Below are 20,394 nucleotides of genomic sequence, written 5' to 3'. Positions count from 1 at the left end.
TGTGTTCCACCCTATATACTCACATGAGGGTCTCAGCCCCCTCTGCTATAGACGGGGCACATCTATAAGCGCACCCCTATAGCCGAGGGGGTCAGAACTCCCTCCCCTATAGTCAGGGCACACCTATACCCCAGTCCCTATAACCAGGGGGTCACAGCCCTTGCCTCTAAAGAACACCTATACCCCATACCCTCCCCTATGCCGCAGTCGCTGTGGCCGGGGCAGGGAGGTGTCACAGCCCTCTCCGCTATCCCGGAGCACACCTACACTCTTGTTCCCACAGCCAGGGGGGTCACTGCCCTCTCCCCTATTGCTGGAGCACACCCACCCCCCGGCCCCCTCCCCTACCCCCCCGCCCCTGTACCCGGGGCTGTCCGGCAGCCCCCCGCCCTCTCCCCGGCCCCCGCCAACGCCCCCGGCCCCGTCCCAGGCCTCGCGTCCCCCCCGTCCCGTCCCCCCCGTCCCGGGCCCTCCCCGGGGGAGGCGCTCGGGGCCCGCGCCCGCCATGTTTCCCGGCAGCGCTCCCTGCCCGCCGCCCGCCTGAGCCTCCCGGGGCCGGCCCGGCCCGGCCCGGGGCCGCCCGCCCTCCTCCGCCGCCGGTGAGTGGGCCCCGGCCAGCGGGGCCCTGCCCGGGGCTCCTGCTCCGCGCAGGCCGCGGAGCCTCGGCCTCGATTAGCGCCGCGGGCCCGGAGCGGGGCGCGGGGCCCGGCCGCGCGGGGCGGGGGCGGCGGGCCGGGGCCGGCCACGGGAGGGGGCGGGCGGGGGTCTCTCCCCGGCCGGGCGGGGGGTCCCGGCCGCTCCGGGCCGCCGGGGCACGGCGGGGGCCGCGGCTCGGCCCGTCCGGCCGGCTGGGCCGTGCGGCGCTCGGGGAGGGCTGAGCCCGCGGCCCCTTCGCTCTGCAGGGACACCCGATCGACAGTAGCTCCCGAAGGTTTGTCCGTGTGGCAGCGGGCGCCAGCCGGGACCCCCGAGGGATCCGCCGCTACCGGGGCTGCCCTGGCTGCGAGTGCCCGAGGAGAGGCCGGTTCGGGCCGGGAGGATCCCGGTGTGGCGATGGGAGCTCTGGTCTGAGCTCTGCGAGGGACCCCCGGGTGCGGAGCCGAAACCCGCATCCCCCGGCTGAGGACGAGGAGGGAAAAACCAGAGGTGATCCGGTTCCGTCCCACGGGAGCGCTCCTGGCAGGGTAACGATTTCGTGTTCGTCTTGTTTATTCCCTCGGTGAAGCAAGTTTTGTAGGAGCAGGAAGGGAAGTGGCAGAGCTGGCTGGGAGGTGGTGGGTACTTCGTGCATCCCACAAAGGCAGCACTGCTGGGAGCTCCTGGTACCAACGCCGTGGCTTTGTGCCCGAGCTGGAGCCACCCGCACCCACCATAGTCCTGCACACATCCTCTCCCCTTGTTCTGTGTCAGAGCTGTGGCTGCAGCCACGTTGTCCACACACATTGGAATTGTGTGTGGTTTTTGTTTGTGCCTCATGGTTCTCATTTGGAGCACTGCGGTGGGTTTGGCCCTGTAATGCTACACCGTGTGTGGCTGGAGGGGTCAGTTCCTGGGGTTGGAGGTATCTGCATGTGATCCAGAGAGAAATTATTAAGATTAAATTTAAAATTAGGTTTCACCGTGTCAGCTGTTTTCCTGGGAAGGTGTTCTGGAATCACATCTTACTGCTGGAAAGAAAACATTATTATTTCCAGCCTAACCATGCTAACATTCCCCTTACCCACGTATGTCAGAACAGAGCGTCAGTGGGTTCTTTTTGCATCGCTTGCGTCATCTTCCTGAGAATTAAAAAACTAAACCAGGCTCGAAATGAAAACCAAAAATGTGACTGACTGGGCCTGCACTGGGTGTTTGAGGTGTGGGTGTTCACAGGGGGCAGTAGCAGTGCTGTGGGGGCACATTTTGTACGGGTGGAGAGCGGATTGTTTGGGTTTGATGTGCTCATGTGTCACCGGGAGTTTCGGGAGCCTCGTGGTGCAGGAGGGAGAACCGGGAGCCAGTTCCTGTTGGCTTTCCAGTCTGGCTCTGGGCAGCTCCTGGCTGCCAAGCTCTGGGTGGCTCAGGGCCCCAGGACATGGATTTCAGGAGCCCCGAGTGCTCAAGGGCCTAGGGTCGTGTTGTTGTGTGCGTGCAGGAACCGGGCTCTCTTGGGATCCTTTGTGCTCCTTCCTGATCAGCTGCAGCACACAATGCCCAAGAGCTCTGGCCCTCACAGCTGTCCCGGGTTTATTTTTGATTCCTGGTTGTAGCTCGGTGCCTGGGAGGAGCGAGGATGGCTCAGGAGACGAACCAGACACAGGTGCCTCTGCTGTGTACCACGGGCTGCGGGTTCTATGGCAGTCCCCGGACCAACGGCATGTGCTCCGTGTGCTATAAGGAGTTCCTGCAGAGGCAGCAGAGCAGTGACCGGATAAGCCCTCCAGGTAGAGGATTTTTTTCTGGAAATCTGTTTTAAAGGGGTGTCTGGATACAAACTGTGTTCTGTGACAGAGCATGGCGCTGGTACCTGGCCACCAGCAGATTTACTCCCTCCTAGAAAAATCATCTTTCCCTTTCCATGGATACCCAAGGCTCTGAAGCAAGGAGCCATGCCCTTGAGCATTTCTGTTCCCCTGTTGGGAGGGGCACTTGTTTTCTTCCCAGTCTCACCAGTTTGTGAAGCCCCATCCCAACCAGCATCTTCCAGTAAACTGTAAAATTTCACATGTGCTAATGGTGATCGCAGCTTTCAGCTATTTCCTGCTCTCTGATTAGATGCCGACTGCTGGGAACCATGACAAAGCCCCACAATTAAATTTTATTTGGCCTATTTGTATAATATTCTTATCTTAACAGTTTGATATCTAAAAGCTGTGACTAACAAGGTTTGTTTCCTGCACTTGGGATGGGAGCAGGGGAAGGATGCTCTCTGCAACATGAGCAGGGATTTCTTTTGCTGGGGGTTTGTGCAGATGCCCCACGTACAGCGTGAGAAATGCCTCTGAGAGTTCTTCCATAGTTTATTCCTGAGGGTAATCATGGCTTCCCTTGAGTCACCCACACAAAATATGCTCAGGAACATGACTTTTCCTGACAAAGGGTTTTCCTAAGATCCCAGCTTAGATCCTCAGCTGACACAAACCCACATGTGTCTGTTGAAGCCAGTTCCTTTCAGCAGATGAGAATCTGATTCTTACACTTTGGAGAAGTTACAAAGTGCTATTAGGTTCAAGATCCAGACAGCCCTGGTGTCCCACAGAATCCCATGCACAAATTTGGAGAGGAGAGTGTAGGAATAGGGATATGGGAGTGATCCCAACAGGGGTGTGCCCTCCCAGCTCCAGTAGGGAACAGGAGTGTAAAACCTGCTGGAAATGCTTGTTCTGCTTTCTCCTTGGTTGTCAAGCACCTGAAGGACTTGCTGATACTTCCCAGAGACTTGACCAAGCCTGCTCTTGTCTCGTAGCACCCAGTGGTCCCAGCAGCAGCCCCATGGTTTCCGAGGTGATTGCAGGACAAGGCGCAGAGGGAGATTCCACACCTGAGGATGTGAAAGCCAGGTAGGGGCAGAGTCTGGAGGAGAGGGGATCTAAAGCCTGCTAAAATCCAGCTCTGGGATACAAGGGGCAGGCTGTCATCCTTTACATGGCCAGTCTGTAAACAGGCTGGATCAAACTCTGCATTGTGACTCTGGTTTATTTGGAAGATTGATGTCCCTGCTGCTGCTGGTGTCTGATTTGTAGAGTGAGATCCCAGAGCACTGGTGGTAAATTAAGTGGCATTTTGGTTCTCCTGGAGCCAGTGCACCTTGTCTGTCCCTGGCTCTGTTCAACTGTTCATTTCTGCTCAGTCCCAAGCAGTGGGATTTTTGGGGTTTTCCTGTGCAGGGCCAAGAGTTGGACTTGGAAGGATCACGAGGATCATCAGCTCAGAATGTCCCGTGATTCTAAGTGAAAGCACCTGCTGATGACCCAGTCTGGAACCTGTGACAGCAGGATTAGAGACCTTGGGCCTGTTTGATGAGAAGGAGGAGAGAGGGCTGCACTGAGCTCTACCATCACATTACAGCCCTGACTCATAAGTGTGTTTTCCTACCCCTGGACTTGTTTGGATGGGCTCTTGCCTTGGCTTTGAGATATAATTGGGTGGAAAGGGAAACTGAGATCATCACAGATTCATTCTGTTTATGTCTATAGAGAACTTTGATCCCAGATCTCAAGGGGAATTGACCTGCTGTGCTCCTGACCTACTTTTGAATATAAGGAAATAAACTTTATAGGCAGAAGGTCTCTCCCACATAACTGACCATCAAATAAAAATACTTGTGTTTTCTCTTTTTGTTTGTCTGCTGCACATGCTCCCAGCGCTCAGACTCCTGTGACCCATCAGATGACAGCCATGAGCATATCCAGAGAAGAAACCAGCAATGAGACAGAGGAATTCAGCAAGACAGATGAAGCCTCATCAGCTTCTTCCTCATCAGGTAGGGTGGTTGATTTGTCCTTTGCACAGGTTTGAGTGACACTGAGCTCAGGAGTCCATTGGAGCAGCAGGAACAGCTGCTGACCCTGGGGTGTGTCCCCTCCCGGCAGTAAAGACACACCTGAGAGCTGAGGAGGAAACTCTTGTTTTGGTGACAGGGAGGAGAGCAAATGTTGTGCTTGAGGGCAGGCCGATAGAGATTGCTCTGTGGGCTGAGGGCTGACTGGCTGCCAGCCCTCGAGTGGCTGGCAGGAGGATAATCTTCCATGACGCCTCTCCCAGCGAATGGCAGTGAGCCCAGAGCGTCCCACAGCCTGACGCGGCTGCTGGCGGCACTCCCCTGCCAGCTCCCGAGGGGGAGGGAGGGAGACGGAGCCATTGGAGGCTTGGAGAGAGGAGACTCGTTTGTGACTGTGCCTGAGGGTAGTGGAGGCCTGTTGTTGTCACCCCGTGTGATGGGGGCACCTGTCCCCTGGGGGGGTGCTACACAGTGGGCGCCCTGACATGACTGAGGAGCAGCAGAGTCATTGCCCAGTGTGGCACATCCTCCAGCTGATGCCATAAGCAGGTGATCTGCATGCAGACACCCTCCTTTGCTCAGCTGACAGCTTGCTTGCATTGAAAGCTAAAAAAACCCAGGAGCTGTTGGTTGCTAAAAAGCCAGGCTCTAGTCACCACACATAGCTGGGCATTTTGGGTTTGGTAATTCGTTGCCTTCAAGCCCAGGAGACAATTTACAACAGGCAGGTGAGAGACTTATTAAAAAGAGTCTTGGGAGAGCTTGCCCCTTTCATGTGCCTTTGTAGTTTTTAGGAGGCTGTTTAGGGTTAGCTCCACAAAGCTGTCTCTGTTTTGTCTCCTCAGAGCAGCCTGCACTGCAGGTGCTCCAATGAGCAGTTGGAGCTCCTCCCTCCTGTTGACTTCTCTAACCTGCTAAGGTACTGGAGGAAATCCTGCTAAGCATCAGTGACCTTTAACAATCTGGCTTTGAGAGCTCAGTTTTCCCTTTGGTAGATTAGAGGCAGTGATGGATATCTGTGTAAAGCATTCTAAGACCTACATATGGGGAACACTTACATAAGAGTCAGCAAAAATAATTAGTAGTACTTACAAGGGGTTAACTTTTTTTCCTCCCTGGAAGATTAACTGTGGCTCAGCTGACAGCTGTGTTGCTGTACAGCAGCTGAGCTGTAGTGACTATCCAATCACTGTCCAGTGGTCACTCCAGCTTTGGATTTAAGGCATTTGAAACAGAAAGCTCTGAGGTGGAGATCTCTGTGGAACAAGAGAAATCTCACAGTTTGGGGTATGTCAGCTAGGGCAGCATGCATGCAGAGAGTCATTAGAGCCTCAAGCAGCTCCTGTAATAAAATGAACGTTTGTTTATCAAGAAATGCAGCAAAACTCTTGCTTCTATTTCAGGTACCCTGCTTGAGATATCCCAGAACACAGCTGAGAGCAAGACGGCTTCGGAAAAACCGAAACCGAAGAAGAATCGCTGCTTCACCTGCCGGAAGAAGATTGGGCTGACTGGTAAGTGCCTGGCTCTGGGACAACTTCCCTGTGCCCTAAGCAGTCCAGAGTGAGAGACCTGTGAGCACAGTGCTGTGGTGCTGCTGGGTTTGGGGGGGTCAGAGGCTGGAGGTTCCCCCCAGTCCATCCTGGAGCTGTAGTGCTGCAGGAGAGAAGGGAGGGGAGCTCTGACCTGCAACAGCACTGACTGAGGCAGCAGCCTGGGAAGCATCCCACTCACTACCAGGGTCCTGGCAGCCCTTGGGAGCAGGATTGGATGTGGCAGCACCTCTTGGTTGTTCCCGCCTCTTGGCAGAAGCTGCTGTAGAGGAAGGCAGAGCTCGCTGTGGATCAAAATCCGCTCCCAGTCAGGTCTGTGGTAAAGCTTTCGTAACAGTGACATGAACTGAGCTAGACCCAAATGGAAAATCCCTCTCCAAGACTCATCCCATTTGTTAATGCTGCCTGATTTCCACTGTTAGCTTCCTGAGAGCAGGATGGCTCTCAGCATGTAGCCTGTAAAGCTGGAGAGAGAAGTGCTGGGATGGTGTCAGGGCACTGCTATCAATGGGAAAATGGCTCCTGGAAAGTGAAGCAATTAATTTGGCTGTGGTTTGTTAATAAAAACATCATTCCCCTAAATTATCTGTGGCATTTAGTGCTTCCCTGGAAAAAAGTTAACTCTGTAGCTGTGCAGGTCATGCTGTTCTGGCAGAGCACTTGCTTCTGTAGCCTGCTTTGTGCATCCAGCAGCCAGGGACTGGCTGTTTTCATGGATACAAGAAGCTTTGGCAAAGTCTAGACTGGGAAGTTTGAACCTGAGCTTGCCTGGAAATCCTCGGGTGCTGTCCTAGAATTGGAGTGGGTTTATAAACCTGGAGCTGGGCTGGGTACTCTATGCCCAGCCTTCAGGTTGCAGAAAGGATTGTTTTCCTGGATAAGTGTTTCCTTAAGAGCTTTAAACTATGAGAAGTTGTCTTCTTTAGGATTCAACTTACAGAGAATTCCTGTGAATTCAGGGCACTTAGGATAAAATGAGTTTTCTCTACCAGGAGTGAAGTGGCACCTTGGAGCAAGGTGTTTGTAGGCTTTACAGCCTGTAGTTGGAAAAATGAGAAGGGACAGAACATGATTCCCTGCCAGCAGGATTCCCTGCTGTCCTGCAGCACATCCCCTGCTTGCTCCTTGCCTTGCTTTCCCAGTGTGCTGTGTTAACTCTGAGCATTGTCCCTGAGTGAAGTGACTAAATTGGGAATTTTGAAGCCTAAGTAGCTCAAACATGATCCTAACGTGGTGACAGCTCTGCTGCTTGCTGCTGGTCAGTCCAGCTGCTGCTGTGTGACCCTGGGGAGCTGGACTGGCTTGGAGGGCTCAGCTCCATCTCGGGCTCCCCAGGGAGCCTGGTCTGGATTAGCAATCTGGCACTCGGCAGTGCCTGGCGTGTCCCTCATCCCTGGGGAACATGGACAGCAGCTGCTCTGGGAGCATTTCCCACCATGTGACAGCTGGGGCTGCCCAAGGCATGCAGAGCTCCTGAGCCAGAGGAAAGCAAAGAGCCACCCGTGGTCCTCCCCAAATGAAGAGTCCCTTTGGCCCGTGGGAGACAGCAACACCCCCCCCTCCTCTGCCCCTTTCTCTGCATCGGGGGCATTTCCTGACGTGGCAGGAAGGAGCCAGGCCCTGCTGCTTTCCTCCCTGGCTGGATGGGGCCTGATGTGGCTTTGTCCCTGCTCTTCCTCCCCTCAGGTTTCGACTGCCGCTGTGGGAACCTGTTCTGTGCCATTCACCGGTACTCTGACATGCACGCCTGCCCCTACGACTACAAGGCAGAAGCTGCCGAGAAGATCCGCAAGGAAAACCCCATCGTTATCGCCGAGAAGATCCAGAAGTTGTGAAGGGGTCTGAGCAGCTCGAACTGCAGCCAGGCTGCCTGGTGCTCCTCCCCTTCCTCCCAGCCTTCCTCCTCCTCCTCCTCCCAGCCTCTGCAGTGGTGCGAGGGTGACTCCGGCAACACACACAAACTGGCACCTGGACGTGGGGACTCCTCGCACCTCTGGCAGTCAGTTGGTGTTCCTCCTCTCCCTCCCTGCCTATCCGACAGCCACAGCTCAGCTGATGTGTTCTCAACCAGCTTCCCAAAGGAAAAGGGACCGTCCTGCCCTGCTGCTCCAGCGCTAAGACCTTGGACTTGCCTCTTGGTGGGCAGTTTGCACGGTGTGAGCAGCCAGGCTCTGCTGGGCAGCCTTGCCCTTCCCGGCGGCTCTGAGTCCTGCAAACCACCCAGGACTTGTGGCCGCAGTCCCTGAGCAGCTGCTGGACTCTGTTCCTTCTGCTTGTAATCCCAGGGGCTGGGGGATCCTGGCAGCCAGGCTGCCGTCTGCTCCCTGGGAGGTGTTTGCTCTCAGATGCTGAAAAGTTGATTCTGTAGTTCCAACACCCCAGACCCCTCTCCCTACCCTCTGTTGATGCTGTTGGAGAAGCACCCAGGGGGTTGAGCAGTGATGCTGGCAAAGGGAGGTTATTTTGTGGCTTGAAGTGACGTGGGCAGGGCAGGACCTTCCAGGAGGTTCCGCTTGCTGCCTTGTGCGTCTCTCCGCAGGGAGGGAGCCAGGGACACCCCTGCTCCAGCCTCCTGCTTCAGCACCCTTGGATAACCCCGGCTGCTTTCCCAGCAAGGTGTGTGTCCCTCAGCGCTGCCTGTGCCTGCTCTCCTCTCTCCCTTCTTTCTTCTTCCCTTTCTCCTCTCCCTGCCTTCTGCCTTACACGAGTCGCTCTCATCAGGGTTGTGCACAAAGCTCAGGTCCCCACACCTCTGCTTCTGGACCTGTCCCTGCATCCAGGTGACAGTGGGGTCCCCTCCTCCCGTGTGGGCCATGCTGGTGTTGGGGAGAGCTTGGGGAGCCCACCCAGCTGCCCTCCTCTGCCTCCTCCCTCCCTGTGGGATGAGAGGTGGGGCCAGGTCCCCAGGAGATGCTCTGCAAGCCAGACAGAGGGAACTGGGGCACAGGGAAAGTCATGGGGAGAGTCCCAGGGTGCCCAGAAGTCCAGGTGGGGGCTCAGAAACACCTATGGAGAGACCCAGGGAGCAGGGAGAGGTGCTTGGAGGGCTCTGGGCTCACTGAGAGACTCATAGAATTCCCTGAGGTGCTGGAAGGCCTGGGGAGGGCTCCAGGGTGCAAGAGAAGGCAGAAGGAGAACTTTAGGGTACAGTGAATATGCTCAGAGGCCTCAAGCACCCCTAAAGGCACTTGGGGGCTCTGAGGGGGTGCACACTCACAGAACACAGGAAGGGGGGTGTAGGAAAAGCCAAATGCCATCTCAATACCGCGCCAGAAAGAGCGCCCAGAGGGCTCTGTTAGGAGGACCTGGGGCTCAGGGATGCAGCACAAGGCAGGCAGAGGTTCCTGGGGCACAGCCACAGCTGCTTCCATGCCCGGGGGATTCCTGGGAACACCAGGAGCAGGGCTGTGGCCATGGGGCTCTGGCTCTCACAAGCAGAGAAACCCAGATGTGTCCCGGGGGACAAGCAGCAGCCTCTGTCCCACTGCTGGCCATCCCACGCTTTGGAAGCTTTTCTCTTGGTGTCAGAGAGCAGAGCTGCAGGGCCCAGCCAGTGAACACAGCAGCTCCTTCCTTCCTTCCAAGGTCTGTTTTCCTGCTCTGCTTGTGGCAGTTCTGCCCAGGTGCTGGTGTGGGGATCTTTCCAAGTTTTTCCAGTCTGCTCCAGCCAAAGCAGTGTGTGCTCTGTGCCAGCTGCCATCCTGTGGTGGTACCAGTAGCATCTGAACTTCCCAAAGTGATGGAACCACCCCCCCCCCACCTCCAGTACAGAGAGGAGCAAGGCTGTCTCTCACCAGCCTTTTCCTCAGGTTTCTCCTTCTGGATAACGTTGACATTGTGTCTGGAGCACGGAAGTGGCTGCACATGTTACCCCTGGACACACCTGGGCCATCCATGCAGAGCTGGTGCGTGGCCAGGCTGGGTTTGCCACTGAGCTTTTGGCTGAGGATGATCCCTCACTCTCAGGGGAAGCAGGAATTGCAGCCACCAGCCCCAAGGAAGTGCAGCAGCTCCCATGGATCCTTTGGGAAAGACCACAGCCACCTGCTTCTCCAGCACTGCCCTTTTTCCTGTTCCTTCTTCCCTGTCCATGAGTGTAAATATAACACAGTCTAGTTTGCTTGGATGCTGTGGGTGCTCTGTTGCAGGCAGGAGTGTCTGTGGGGGCACCATTTGGCTCTGGGCTCTTTTTTGGGGTGGCTGTGGGGCTCTGTGCCTCGGTTTCCCTGTGGATGATCATTCACAGTACCTGGTGCTGGCTGGGGATCAGAACACCCCGGACCTGCAGCCCCTCGATCTCAAATCCACCAGATTTGATAAATGCATTGGGGGGGAGGGCCTGGCTGAATGCAGAGCTCAGAGGGGTCTGATAAGCACAGCAGAGTCCACCTGTGGTCAACACCGTCCCCAGGGATCAGTACTTCATCCAGCCTTGTTCAGTTTGTGTAGCAACGACCTGCTCGAGAGATAGAATGGATCCTGATTGTGTTTCAGGATGAGTCAGGTGGGGGGCAGGGACTGATTCACCTGAAGGCTGTGCTGCCATTCAGAGGGACCTTGAGGGGCTGGGTGAGAGTTGGGTGGAGAGAAACCTAAGGAGGTTCAACAAGGGCAAGTGTAGGGTCCTGCACCTGGGGAGGAACAACCCCAAGTGCCAGCACAGGCTGGGGATGACCCACTAGAAGACCAGCTCTGCAGAGAAGGACCTGGGGGTCCTGGTGGATGACAAACTGTCCCTGAGCCAGCAGAGTGTCCTGGGACCCTAATGGGACTCTGGGGGGCATTGGGAAGAGCGTGGCCAGCAGGGCAGGGAGTGATCCTGCCCCTCTACTCAGCCCTAGTGAGGCACATCTGGGGTGCTGAGTCCTGTTCTGGGACAAGAAGGACGAGGAGCTACTGGAGAGGGTACAGCAGAGACCCCAAAGATAATTTGGGGTCTGGAGCATCTCTCTGATGAGGAGACCACGAGAGCTGGGCTTGGTTAGTCCAGAGAAGACTGAGAGTGTTGGATGTGTGTTTTCTAAAAAAAACCCCAAAACTATAAAATGTGATAGTTTAAAGTCATAAAAGCTCAGAAGTTATATTCGACAATATGGAGGGCAGATGCACATGGCACTGATACAAACAAAACAGCTCCAGAGCCGTGACAAGCAGCCTGGTCATTTAGTCCAGCTGACTTTGGGAATGTCCTAGTGCTCAGTCAGAGCATCCAAGTGCCTGTTCACCTCCTCTGCTGGCTGCTTGTGAGTTTTGGACTTTTTCAGGACCCTCTCCACTTGCCGCTTCTCCTGCATCTTCTCAAAGGCGATCTGTGCCCGGGCTGCACGTCCAGCCCTGCTGTCCTCTGCTGCTGCTTCCTGCTGCTCGTGATCTGCTCCAGGATCTGGGGTTTGTCTTTCACCTTCTTCTGCTTGCCGCCCCCCAGGGCGCCCCCGCTGCCCTTCAGCCGCAGGGGAGCACGCTCCATTATTTTTCTCAAACTACTAGATTTTTCTCAAACTTTATACAGTCCAAAACCCATAGAAATCCATCGGTTTAATGTTTATTGGTCCCGAGTTGCGCAGTTCTTAGTATTTGGTTTCCTACTGGATACGGATTTCTTCGCCTTTGATGTTAATTAGGTGTTCACTCCCGGATTTCCTTATCGGCCTTTTCCGGGCCAGGTGTCTCCATCCGCGCCAGGGGGCAGGTCTGGGGTAGGTGTTCATTGATGTTTGCTGATGGTTCGCCAATGGCCCTTGATGGCCGTTATCTCTCGTGTATCTCTCGTGTGCTCTCAGCCTGCTGAGATGCTGAACTCATAGGGCCTCACCTGGTGGAACAAAGCCTTGGGGAGAAACTTCCGTTCCGTTCCCCCGGGGGCAAAGGCGAACAAACGTGACTAGAGTTTGAAAATAAAATTTTTAGACTTGCTATATTTTCCAACAAGAGGCGATCTCACCAATCTACATAAATATCTCCAAAGTGAGTGCCAGACTCCTTTCAGTGGTGGAATGGCCATAAACTAAACCACAAGAAGTCCCACCTCAACATGGGGAAGAATTTCTTTACACACGATGGCAGAACACCGAACAGCTACGCGGGGAGGCGGTGGACTCTCCCTCTCTGGAGACATTGCAAGCCCCCTGCTGCAGGTGGCCGTGCCCAGGTCGGACCGGACGATCTCCAGAGATCCCATTTGGGCTCCGGGGGCCGAGGAGGGGCCGCGCCGCGTCCCCGCCATGCGGTGGCCGCGCCGTTCCCATGGCAACGGGCGCGGAGCGATGGCGTCACTTCCGGCCGGGGCGGGGCCAGCACCGCCCCCGCCTGGGAGGCCGCAACGGCCGCGGGGCCTCGGGCAGCGCCGAGCGGGGCCGGGGGGCCGGGAGAATGTGCAGGTACCGGGCAGGGACAGGCACACGGGCCGGGGGGGCGTGTGCGGGCACCGCCGCGGCGGAGGGAGCCTGCAGGGATCGGGGTGCAGCGGCGGGGCGGGAGGGCGGTCAGTGTGTGCTGGTTGGGGGTCCCACAGCGCGGTCAGAGGGAGGGGAGGCCCCGGTACTCGGGGGAGGCCACGCCGGTCGGTGTGGTGGGGACACAGTGGTCAGGGTATGTCTGGGGGGCCCGCGGGGGTCAGTGAGGGTGTGGGACCCTCCCGACGGGCAGCGGGAGCTCAAAGGTCCCCGCTGGTCAGCGGAGGCCGGTCGGTGTGGGTAAGACCCCTGCAGCAGGCGGGAGGGGCTCACGGCGGTCGGCGTGTGCCACAGCAGGCGGTGGGGGCAGGGGGAGACCCACGCGGGTCAGGATGTGCTCATGGGCGTCCCTCAGTAGTCGGGGAGGTCTCGAGGAGGTCAGCGGGGGGATCGGTGGGCTTATACGGGTGCAGGGGGGCTGTGGGGGACACACACACAGTGATCGGGGAGGGGTCCCACTGCTCAGTGTGTGTTTGGGGAGACTCCCCAGCGATCAGTGAGGGGATTGAGGCCCACAGCAGTCGGGGGGGCCCACAAGGGTCAGTGTGAGTGGGGGGTGGGTCTCCATGCTCAGGGCCACAATGGGCAGTGAGGGGAGAACTCACTGGTCAGTGCTGGGGACGCCACACGGGTGAGTTGGCGGGGAGGGGTCAGTGGTGGGAGAAAGGCCAACGGCAGGCAGGGGGGAAAGTGTATGTGCAGTCAGTGTGTGTGGGGCGGGCCTCCCATGCCTGTCAGGGGAGGGGGGGCACCCACCGGTCAGTGCTGGGGGCCCCACAGAGGTCAGTAGCTGGGTGCAGCATGGACCCCCCCCCGTGGCTGTGGATGGGTGTGGGGTCGGTGTGTGTGCGGTGGGTCGGGCCCCCACAGCAGGTGTGTGGTGAGGGCTGCCCACCCACGGCGAGGTGTCCCCAGCTGATGCCTGGCTTTGTCCCAACATGTGCAAGACATACGACACGAGTGTAGCACACGATGGAAGTGGCCTGTAGTGCCACCTCCCCGCGTGGACCCCGTGCAGGTGTGCGGCCACCGGCTCTGCCCCGGGAGTGCTGGTCCCAGTGCCACTCGGGGGATCCGCTGGTCCCATGGCACACGGGCTGCCAAACCGGGGAGGAACGGGGCTTCCACGTGCCAGGTGTGACACCGGCCCCGGCCCTGCTGTGGATGGTCACCGGCCCGAGGGGGCCTGGCTCCTACGGGGGCACGGGGCATCCCTTCACTCCCAGTATTTTGGCATATTTCAGTGCCATATCCCTCTTCCACCCTTTCCTCCCCTTTCCCAGTCCTTCGGAAGCAGATGGAGCGAATTCCTCGGGGTGTGGGCTGGTTTGACATTCCTCAGCTCAAGCCTGTGCCCAAACTTGCAGAAAATAGTTCCTTTTTTTTTTTTTTTTTTTTTTTTTCCTCCCTCTCTCTTTCCCCCTTTCTCTCCCCTTTCCCCTTTTCTCTCGGGAGCTCAGCACTCCCGCACACCTGTGCCGGCACCTAGGTGGCCCCGGGGGAGCCGTGTCCTTTGTCCCATCAGCCGTGTGGCTGCTGTGGGGGTGGTGTGTGTGTGATGCTGCGCTTGTGCTCGCCCCCTCCGCGTGGGCTGCCCGCGGGGCTGGCGAATGTGGCAGGCGGTTTGATTTTGGGGGGGCTGCGTGGGCTCGGTGGGGGCTGCGAGCTGCAGAGGTGCTCGAGGAGGAGGGTGGGGACAGTGCGGGGAGCACGTTTGTCCCCGGCCGTGGGTCACAGAGAGGACAGAGCCCTCAGAGCCCCCACCCCGCCCGCAGGCCTCTGCAGCTGCCGGACGGACAGATGGACACGGCAGCCCCGCCGCACGCCCCGGCCCGCGCTGCACGGCCGGCGCCCGCCGTGCCCAGGGCCAGCTGAGGACTGGGCGTCTCCGGGCCGGCCTCGTTCCCGGCCTCTGTCCGATTCGGATCCTCCCTCGCTCCGGGCGCCTCCCGCCCCGCCGCCGTCATGAACGGGCTGTCGATCAGCCAACTCTGCTGCCTCTTCTGCTGCCCGCCCTGCCCCAGCCGCATCGCGGCCAAGCTCGCCTTCCTGCCCCCGGAGCCCACCTACGCCATGGTGCCCGAGCCCGAGCCCGTGGGCAGCACGGGCTCCCTGCGGGGCGCCGCGGGCCGCTGGAAGCTGCACTTGAAGGACCGGGCAGATTTCCAGTACTCCCAGCGGGAGCTGGACAACATCGAGGTGTTCGTCACCAAGAGCAGCCGGGGGAACCGCGTCGGCTGCATGTACGTCCGCTGCGTGCCCGGCGCCAGGTGAGTCACCCCTGGGTGTGCCAGCTGAGGCTCTGCTGGGCTGGGGCCGTGCTGGGGGGCTCCTGTCCCCTCCTCTCCCTGGGCTGGGCGTCACTGGAGGAGCTGGCCCTGCCACGGGGCTTTGGAGGCGTCCGGTGGGATGGGCGAGCTGGGCTCCCAGGACCGGTCTGGCTTGTGGCCACACCGGGAATGGGGTTAAAGCAGGAGCAGAGGCAAAGCCAGAGGCTGCAGGGATATGGGGATTCCCCAGGCTGTCTCACAATCCCCCAATGTCACTGGCAGTGACGCAACACTCCAGTTGTTGGCACAGAGCTTGTTTCTCAGGGAATGCCAGGGTGGCTGCACCAGCTGCTTCTCCCCATTCCCAGCCCTGCAGTGACCATGGGGATGGATAACTGCCCGTGCCAGCCAGGAGTGCCTGGTTTAGTCAAATTCACAGGGACATTTGATTCCTCAAGGAAAAGAATGATGGGACTGAAAGCCAGGAGGGGTTTGGTCACTCCCGTGTGGCTGTGAACTGGGAAGCAGGAGAGAGGCACCCTGGAGTGTGAGATGGAGACCTTCTCCTGCTACCAGTGCCTGGGCAGGAGGAGACAGGAGGGGACTTGGCAGCTGCTCCCCAAGCCGTGGCACAGTTTGGGTATTCTGGTGCAGAGGGAAGCCAGGTCACCCCAGCTGACCCCTTTCCTATATCCTCCCAGGAACAACAGGTCCTCAAAGACCAGCATCACAGGCTGCAGGGCTGGAGGGAAGAACCTGGGCTGGGGGAGCCCAACCTCCCAAACAGGTGCTGCTGGCTCACCCTGTCACTGACTTCCAGCTGGGGCTCTCTGGGCATCTAGGCCAGGACTGAGGCTCAGCCTGGCCCCAAACCCCTTGGACCAGCTGCATGGCCTCAGCAGGGAGTGGGTCCTCTCCCTCCCTCTGGTAGAAGGGAGCCAAGCTCCTATCAATCTCTTATTAGTGTTAATTTTTATGATTAACATTGTTTTTCTCCTTATGGTGGAAATTTCTTGTGCCTTGTCACTCCCACAATTCACTTCTCTTTCAGCATCTGGTGTCTTGCCAGGCTCAGGAGAGAAAAAACCCGCTGTCAGAATTCTTACTTGAAATCCCCATTGGGCAAACGGCCCCAAATCCTGAGCTTTTTACCAAAAATAGACTCAAAAACTTGAGCAGAATCATCATCCTGCCTTCAAGCTGCCTGTTCCCACTCAGAGCGAGCCCTTAGCTCCGGCAGCAGAAGGGTCTGGATGTCCCTTGGTGGCCAGAGGGATGTTGGCCCTTTGTGTCCCAGGGTTTGGTTGTTGGCCTCAAGGCTGATGTCCGGGGATATCCTGAGTGCCAGCACCGTGGCAGAGCCCGGGATTAACGTTCTGTACCCATGTTCCAGGTACACAGTGCTCTTCTCCCATGGCAACGCTGTGGACCTGGGGCAGATGAGCAGCTTCTACATCGGGCTGGGCACCCGCATCAACTGCAACATCTTCTCCTATGACTACTCGGGCTACGGTGTGAGCACGGGCAAGCCCTCGGAGCGGAACCTCTACTCTGACATCGACGCCGCGTGGCAGGCGCTGCGCACACGGTGAGCGGGGCAGGGAGCACGGCCTTGCTGCCCTCAGGAAAACCCTGTGCTCCAGCAGTCTGGAAAACAGGAAATCTCCCAGAAGGGGAGCCCTGGGCCACTTGAGACAGGAAGGGTGGTTGGAAAACAGTAGAGGGAGCAGCTGGGGGATCCAAGGGGCAGGGATGCTGCGGGGCATGATCTTGGCACGAGCTGTGCTTCCTGTCTCACTGTGCCAGGCTCAGCTCTGGTTCCCCTACCAGGTTTGGGGTCCCTCCCTGTGCCAGGCTCTGCCTCCTCTTCCTTGGGCCTGGCTCACAGTGTGACCCAGAGGTGGGGCTGCCCCACACGGCTGCAGTCCAGGGTCTGTGAACACCCTATAACCCTGACCTGGTGAGGGAAAGCCTTGACACACCCCAGAACTCACCTGGCAGCTCAGCCCTGGCTGCTCTCTGCTCATTTGGGAGTGCAGGGAACTGCCCTGGGCCCAGCCTAAGGCGCTGGGGGAAGGTCAAACCCTGGACCCTCCCAGGAGCCTAGTGTGTGCGGTGACCAGAGCAGAGTAACCCCTGTGCTGTATCTCCTGGCAATGTGCCTGGACACTGACCTGCCCTGTCCTCTGCCAGGTACGGGATCAGCCCGGAGAACATAATTTTGTATGGACAGAGCATCGGCACGGTGCCCACGGTTGACCTGGCCTCCCGCTACGAGTGCGCGGCCATCGTGCTGCACTCCCCGCTCACCTCCGGCATGCGCGTCGCCTTCCCCGACACCAAGAAGACATACTGGTTTGATGCCTTCCCCAAGTGAGTGCCCTGGGCAGAGGGCGGGGGTGTTTGGAGGGGCAGTGCCAGACCCCTGCTCTGGTCACAGCCAGGGGACACGTGACTTTTGGGCCATTTTTCATGATAGGTTTAAACATCCCCTTTGGCATTTTCTTGCTCTGTATTTGGTGCCCTCTGGGAGTTGTAGCCCTCCCTGGGATCACCATGGGGTCATAGCCTCCTGAGGGCTGTGCCATCATCTCCTGGCCACACTGTCCCAGTGACATTGCCTGCCAGCTTTGGGACTGTGCCCCTAGCCCCTTGTCAGGTGTCACAAGCTCTGGGTGTCCCTGGGACCTCTCTTTCCCCCCAAGAGTAATTCCTTGGGGATTTTTCTGCTCTTCAGATGGCAGGAGTGGTGCTGAGAGGACGAGCTCTTCCTTTGCCTCTCCCTTGCAGCCAGGTCAGTGGGGCCCAGGGGACAGTCCCCGAGCCGGAAGCTGTGGCTGGGAGCCACCAGCCCACGCTCTACATCCTAATGGCCTCGCATGGCCTTTGGGATTGGGCTGGGAGCAGCCGTGCTTCCCTTCCTCAGAGCCCAGCAGAGCTGATCCCAATAGGGAAGGGCTGTCCTGCAGCAGTTCCCATCCGCCCTGCTGAGGTCCCATGGGGATGTTGTCACTGCTGTCTGCTCCTTGTCAGTCACACTGGGGCAGATTTTTCCTTGGCAGAAACTCTGTGTCCCTCCCTGTGCTCTGCCATGATCAAAGAGTGTTTCCTGGTCCTTCTCCCAGGGGACGTTTTGAGGACAGGAGGAGTGGAAATGTCTTGTTCCCTGTGCTTACCCCCCTCTCTTCTCTCTTCCCCATCCACCCTTTTGGCAGCATTGAGAAGATCTCCAAAATCACCTCTCCTGTCCTCATCATCCACGGTACGGAGGACGAAGTCATCGACTTCTCCCACGGCCTGGCGCTCTTTGAGCGCTGCCCCAAGGCTGTGGAGCCGCTGTGGGTGGACGGGGCCGGGCACAATGACATTGAACTCTACAGCCAGTACCTCGAGCGCCTTCGGAAATTCATCTCCCAGGAACTGGCCAGCCAACGCAACTAGCCAGGGGGACAGGCAGGGGGGTTCTGCTTGTTTCTCCGGTTCTCCCAGTAGCTCTCCCTAGTCCCTGCTGCTGGAGCTGTAATGAGTTTGTTCAGCCTCAGCTCCAGGCTCAGGAGAGGGCGAGAAGCCCTGGAATGGACAGTGTTTGCTCTCAGACATGAGCACAGCTCTCCTCCCTCCTGGTGCCAGCCCCCGGCGCTGCTGGCACCACCGGCCTGGCTGGCCAGAGACGGCAGCTCCCTCCTTCCCCCTTCCCAGAGACATGAGCCCACCCTCCGATGGTGGATCCTTGGCTTCAGACATGTCCTCGCCTCCTCTCCCAAACCGGCGACGTCCCGAGTCCCTCCCGGCCACTCTGCTGCTCTGACCATAGCAATAAGGCGAGTTGGAGAGGGGCTGGGGCCCCGGCCTCTCCCCGGTGTCCCTGTGGGTGGGACAGAGGAGGTGGCAGTTCCCGCTCTCCATGGAGCTTTCCCGGGACCAGCACTGGTGGTGCCCGGTGTTCACCCCGCGGCTGGGGCAGAGCCGTGTCCCCACGGGGACTATGGGGATGCATGGAGGAGGTGCCCCCCTGCCCCACACCTCCTCCAGTCTGGCGCTGCTCAGCCTTCCCAGAGCACTCTTGGTGTTCAGGTCACCCCTGGAAAACCTCCTCCGGGCCACTTGCACGGGGAACGGGGTGAGGGAACCAGGCAGCGAATAAAGAGCAGAGGTTTAATGTTTCACCCGTGTGTGCCCTTTCCCTGGGTACCCCTGGGGGCTCCTACCCATGACCCAGCCCTATGGGGCCCTTCCACCTTCCCCCTGTTCAGCACCTTCCCTGGATTGCCCTTGGCCAGATCCCTGGTGCTTGTCACCCTCCTCTGGGGACTGAGCGGCCCCAGGGAGCCAGCAAGACTGGGAAGGATGCCCTTGGCCCCTGGGAGCAGGCTGCACAGGTCTGTGTGTCCAGTGGGACTTGAGGACAACAGGAATCCATTTCCCTGTCCCATGTCATTAGGGGTCCCATGGAATCATGAGTGCAGAGGTAGAGGATGGCCTCAGCCTTCCAGGAGTTGTGGGGGGCTGCGTGTGCACAGGGGAAGGGGGTGATCCCTGTGGCCTGCTCTGTACCAGGGCTAGCACAGCAAGGGACATGGTGGTGTTGAGGTAGATGCGATGGTCCTGGGGAGAGCAAACCTTAGTTTTGACCTGCTCCATGCACAGCTTTGACCAGAGCTGTGTGGGGGCCTCTGATTCTGAGGGTGTGCTGGCCATGGGGGCAGGTGCAGGGGTGTCCCATAGAGTCCTCCCACCAGCACACAGGAAACTTGCTCCAGGGAGAGGGAGAGGCTCAGGCTGGTGATTTTTGGAACAGCACCTGCTCTTACACCCCTGGGAGAGCTGTTTGTGTGTTTTTCTGCCCCTAGGATATCCCTGGCCCCAACTCAAAGAGCAAAACACTGCTCTGCCCTTCCCCTCCCTGTCCTCCTGATGTCCCTTCCCCGGCACGAGGCCCTGGGGCCCGCCAGGCTCATGTGAGGAGGGATTTAATCTCCTTAGGGGCTCAGGGGCCAGGCGGGGGGGCTTGCTGCACCCCCACACTCTGAGCATTCCAATGCACCTATTGTTTGGGGCTGGGACCCAGGAGGGTGGGCACGGGACCCCCTGCTCCCCACACATCCCTCATTTCCCCCACCACCAGAGCAGGGTGTTCCAGAGGAGGAGGGATGACCCTTGGTGCTGGGGCTGTGCAGGAGCTGGAAGAGGATGTGGATGGCTCTGGGGGAGGGCCTCATTCTTTTCCAGGGCAATTTGGGGGTCCAGGAGCTGTCTGGGTTCTCCCTGCACATTCCCCCAGTCCTTTCTTCCCCATCCCTCTGCCAGCAGTGGCCAGGTGGTTTGGGAGCCTTGGGCTCACACGTGTGTGGGAAGCCGAAACCACCCAGCCCGGCTCCCTCTGGCCCCACTGTCCCAGGGCTCCCTAATCCTAGCACAGAGGCATTTTCTGTGCACCCAGGGTATTTTTATCCTCTTACTGCTGCCTGTTTCCTGTTGAGCTGCAAATGCTTTGGGGCAGCTCTGCCTCGCTAGCAGGATGGCTCAGAGACCTTGGGTTTGGGGGGATGTTGAGGTGGCTCGAGGTTATATTTCCTGTGTCTCAGTTTAAAACAAAGGCAAAGGTCAGTAAAGTTCAGCCTGATCCCCAAGGTCTATAG

At 58.4% G+C, this 20,394-nt stretch overlaps 2 protein-coding genes across 3 annotated transcripts; both read left to right on the top strand.

Annotated features, from left to right (window-relative positions):
• The first annotated feature begins 582 nt into the window (after nucleotides 1-582).
• Nucleotides 583-10,159, top strand: LOC310920188 (AN1-type zinc finger protein 5-like). The gene is made up of 7 exons (XM_083880001.1): nucleotides 583-599; nucleotides 903-1,184; nucleotides 2,250-2,423; nucleotides 3,446-3,539; nucleotides 4,344-4,462; nucleotides 5,884-5,994; nucleotides 7,720-10,159. Exons 3-7 carry the CDS (start codon nucleotides 2,273-2,275, stop codon nucleotides 7,866-7,868), a joined length of 624 nt encoding a protein of 207 aa, XP_083736127.1. The 5' UTR covers nucleotides 583-599; nucleotides 903-1,184; nucleotides 2,250-2,272; the 3' UTR covers nucleotides 7,869-10,159.
• A 2,181-nt stretch (nucleotides 10,160-12,340) lies between these two features.
• On the top strand, nucleotides 12,341-18,921 carry ABHD17A (abhydrolase domain containing 17A, depalmitoylase). 2 transcript variants are annotated; one of them, XM_083880100.1, is made up of 5 exons: nucleotides 12,341-12,410; nucleotides 14,261-14,755; nucleotides 16,149-16,343; nucleotides 16,949-17,128; nucleotides 17,971-18,921. In XM_083880100.1, the coding sequence occupies exons 2-5, from the start codon at nucleotides 14,451-14,453 to the stop codon at nucleotides 18,194-18,196; spliced, it is 906 nt and encodes a 301-aa protein (XP_083736226.1). In that variant the 5' UTR covers nucleotides 12,341-12,410; nucleotides 14,261-14,450; the 3' UTR covers nucleotides 18,197-18,921. The 2 variants fall into 2 exon arrangements, with proteins under 2 accessions (XP_083736226.1, XP_083736227.1); XM_083880101.1 differs by lacking the exon at nucleotides 12,341-12,410 and having other exon boundaries at nucleotides 13,696-14,755.
• The last annotated feature ends 1,473 nt before the right edge of the window (nucleotides 18,922-20,394 follow it).

This window comes from Zosterops lateralis (genome assembly GCF_965231275.1).
Source record: "Zosterops lateralis genome assembly, chromosome: 29".
Lineage (NCBI taxonomy): Eukaryota > Metazoa > Chordata > Aves > Passeriformes > Zosteropidae > Zosterops > Zosterops lateralis.
The sequence above is the reverse complement of the archived record's forward strand: the minus strand, read 5'-3'. Positions and strand labels throughout refer to the sequence as shown.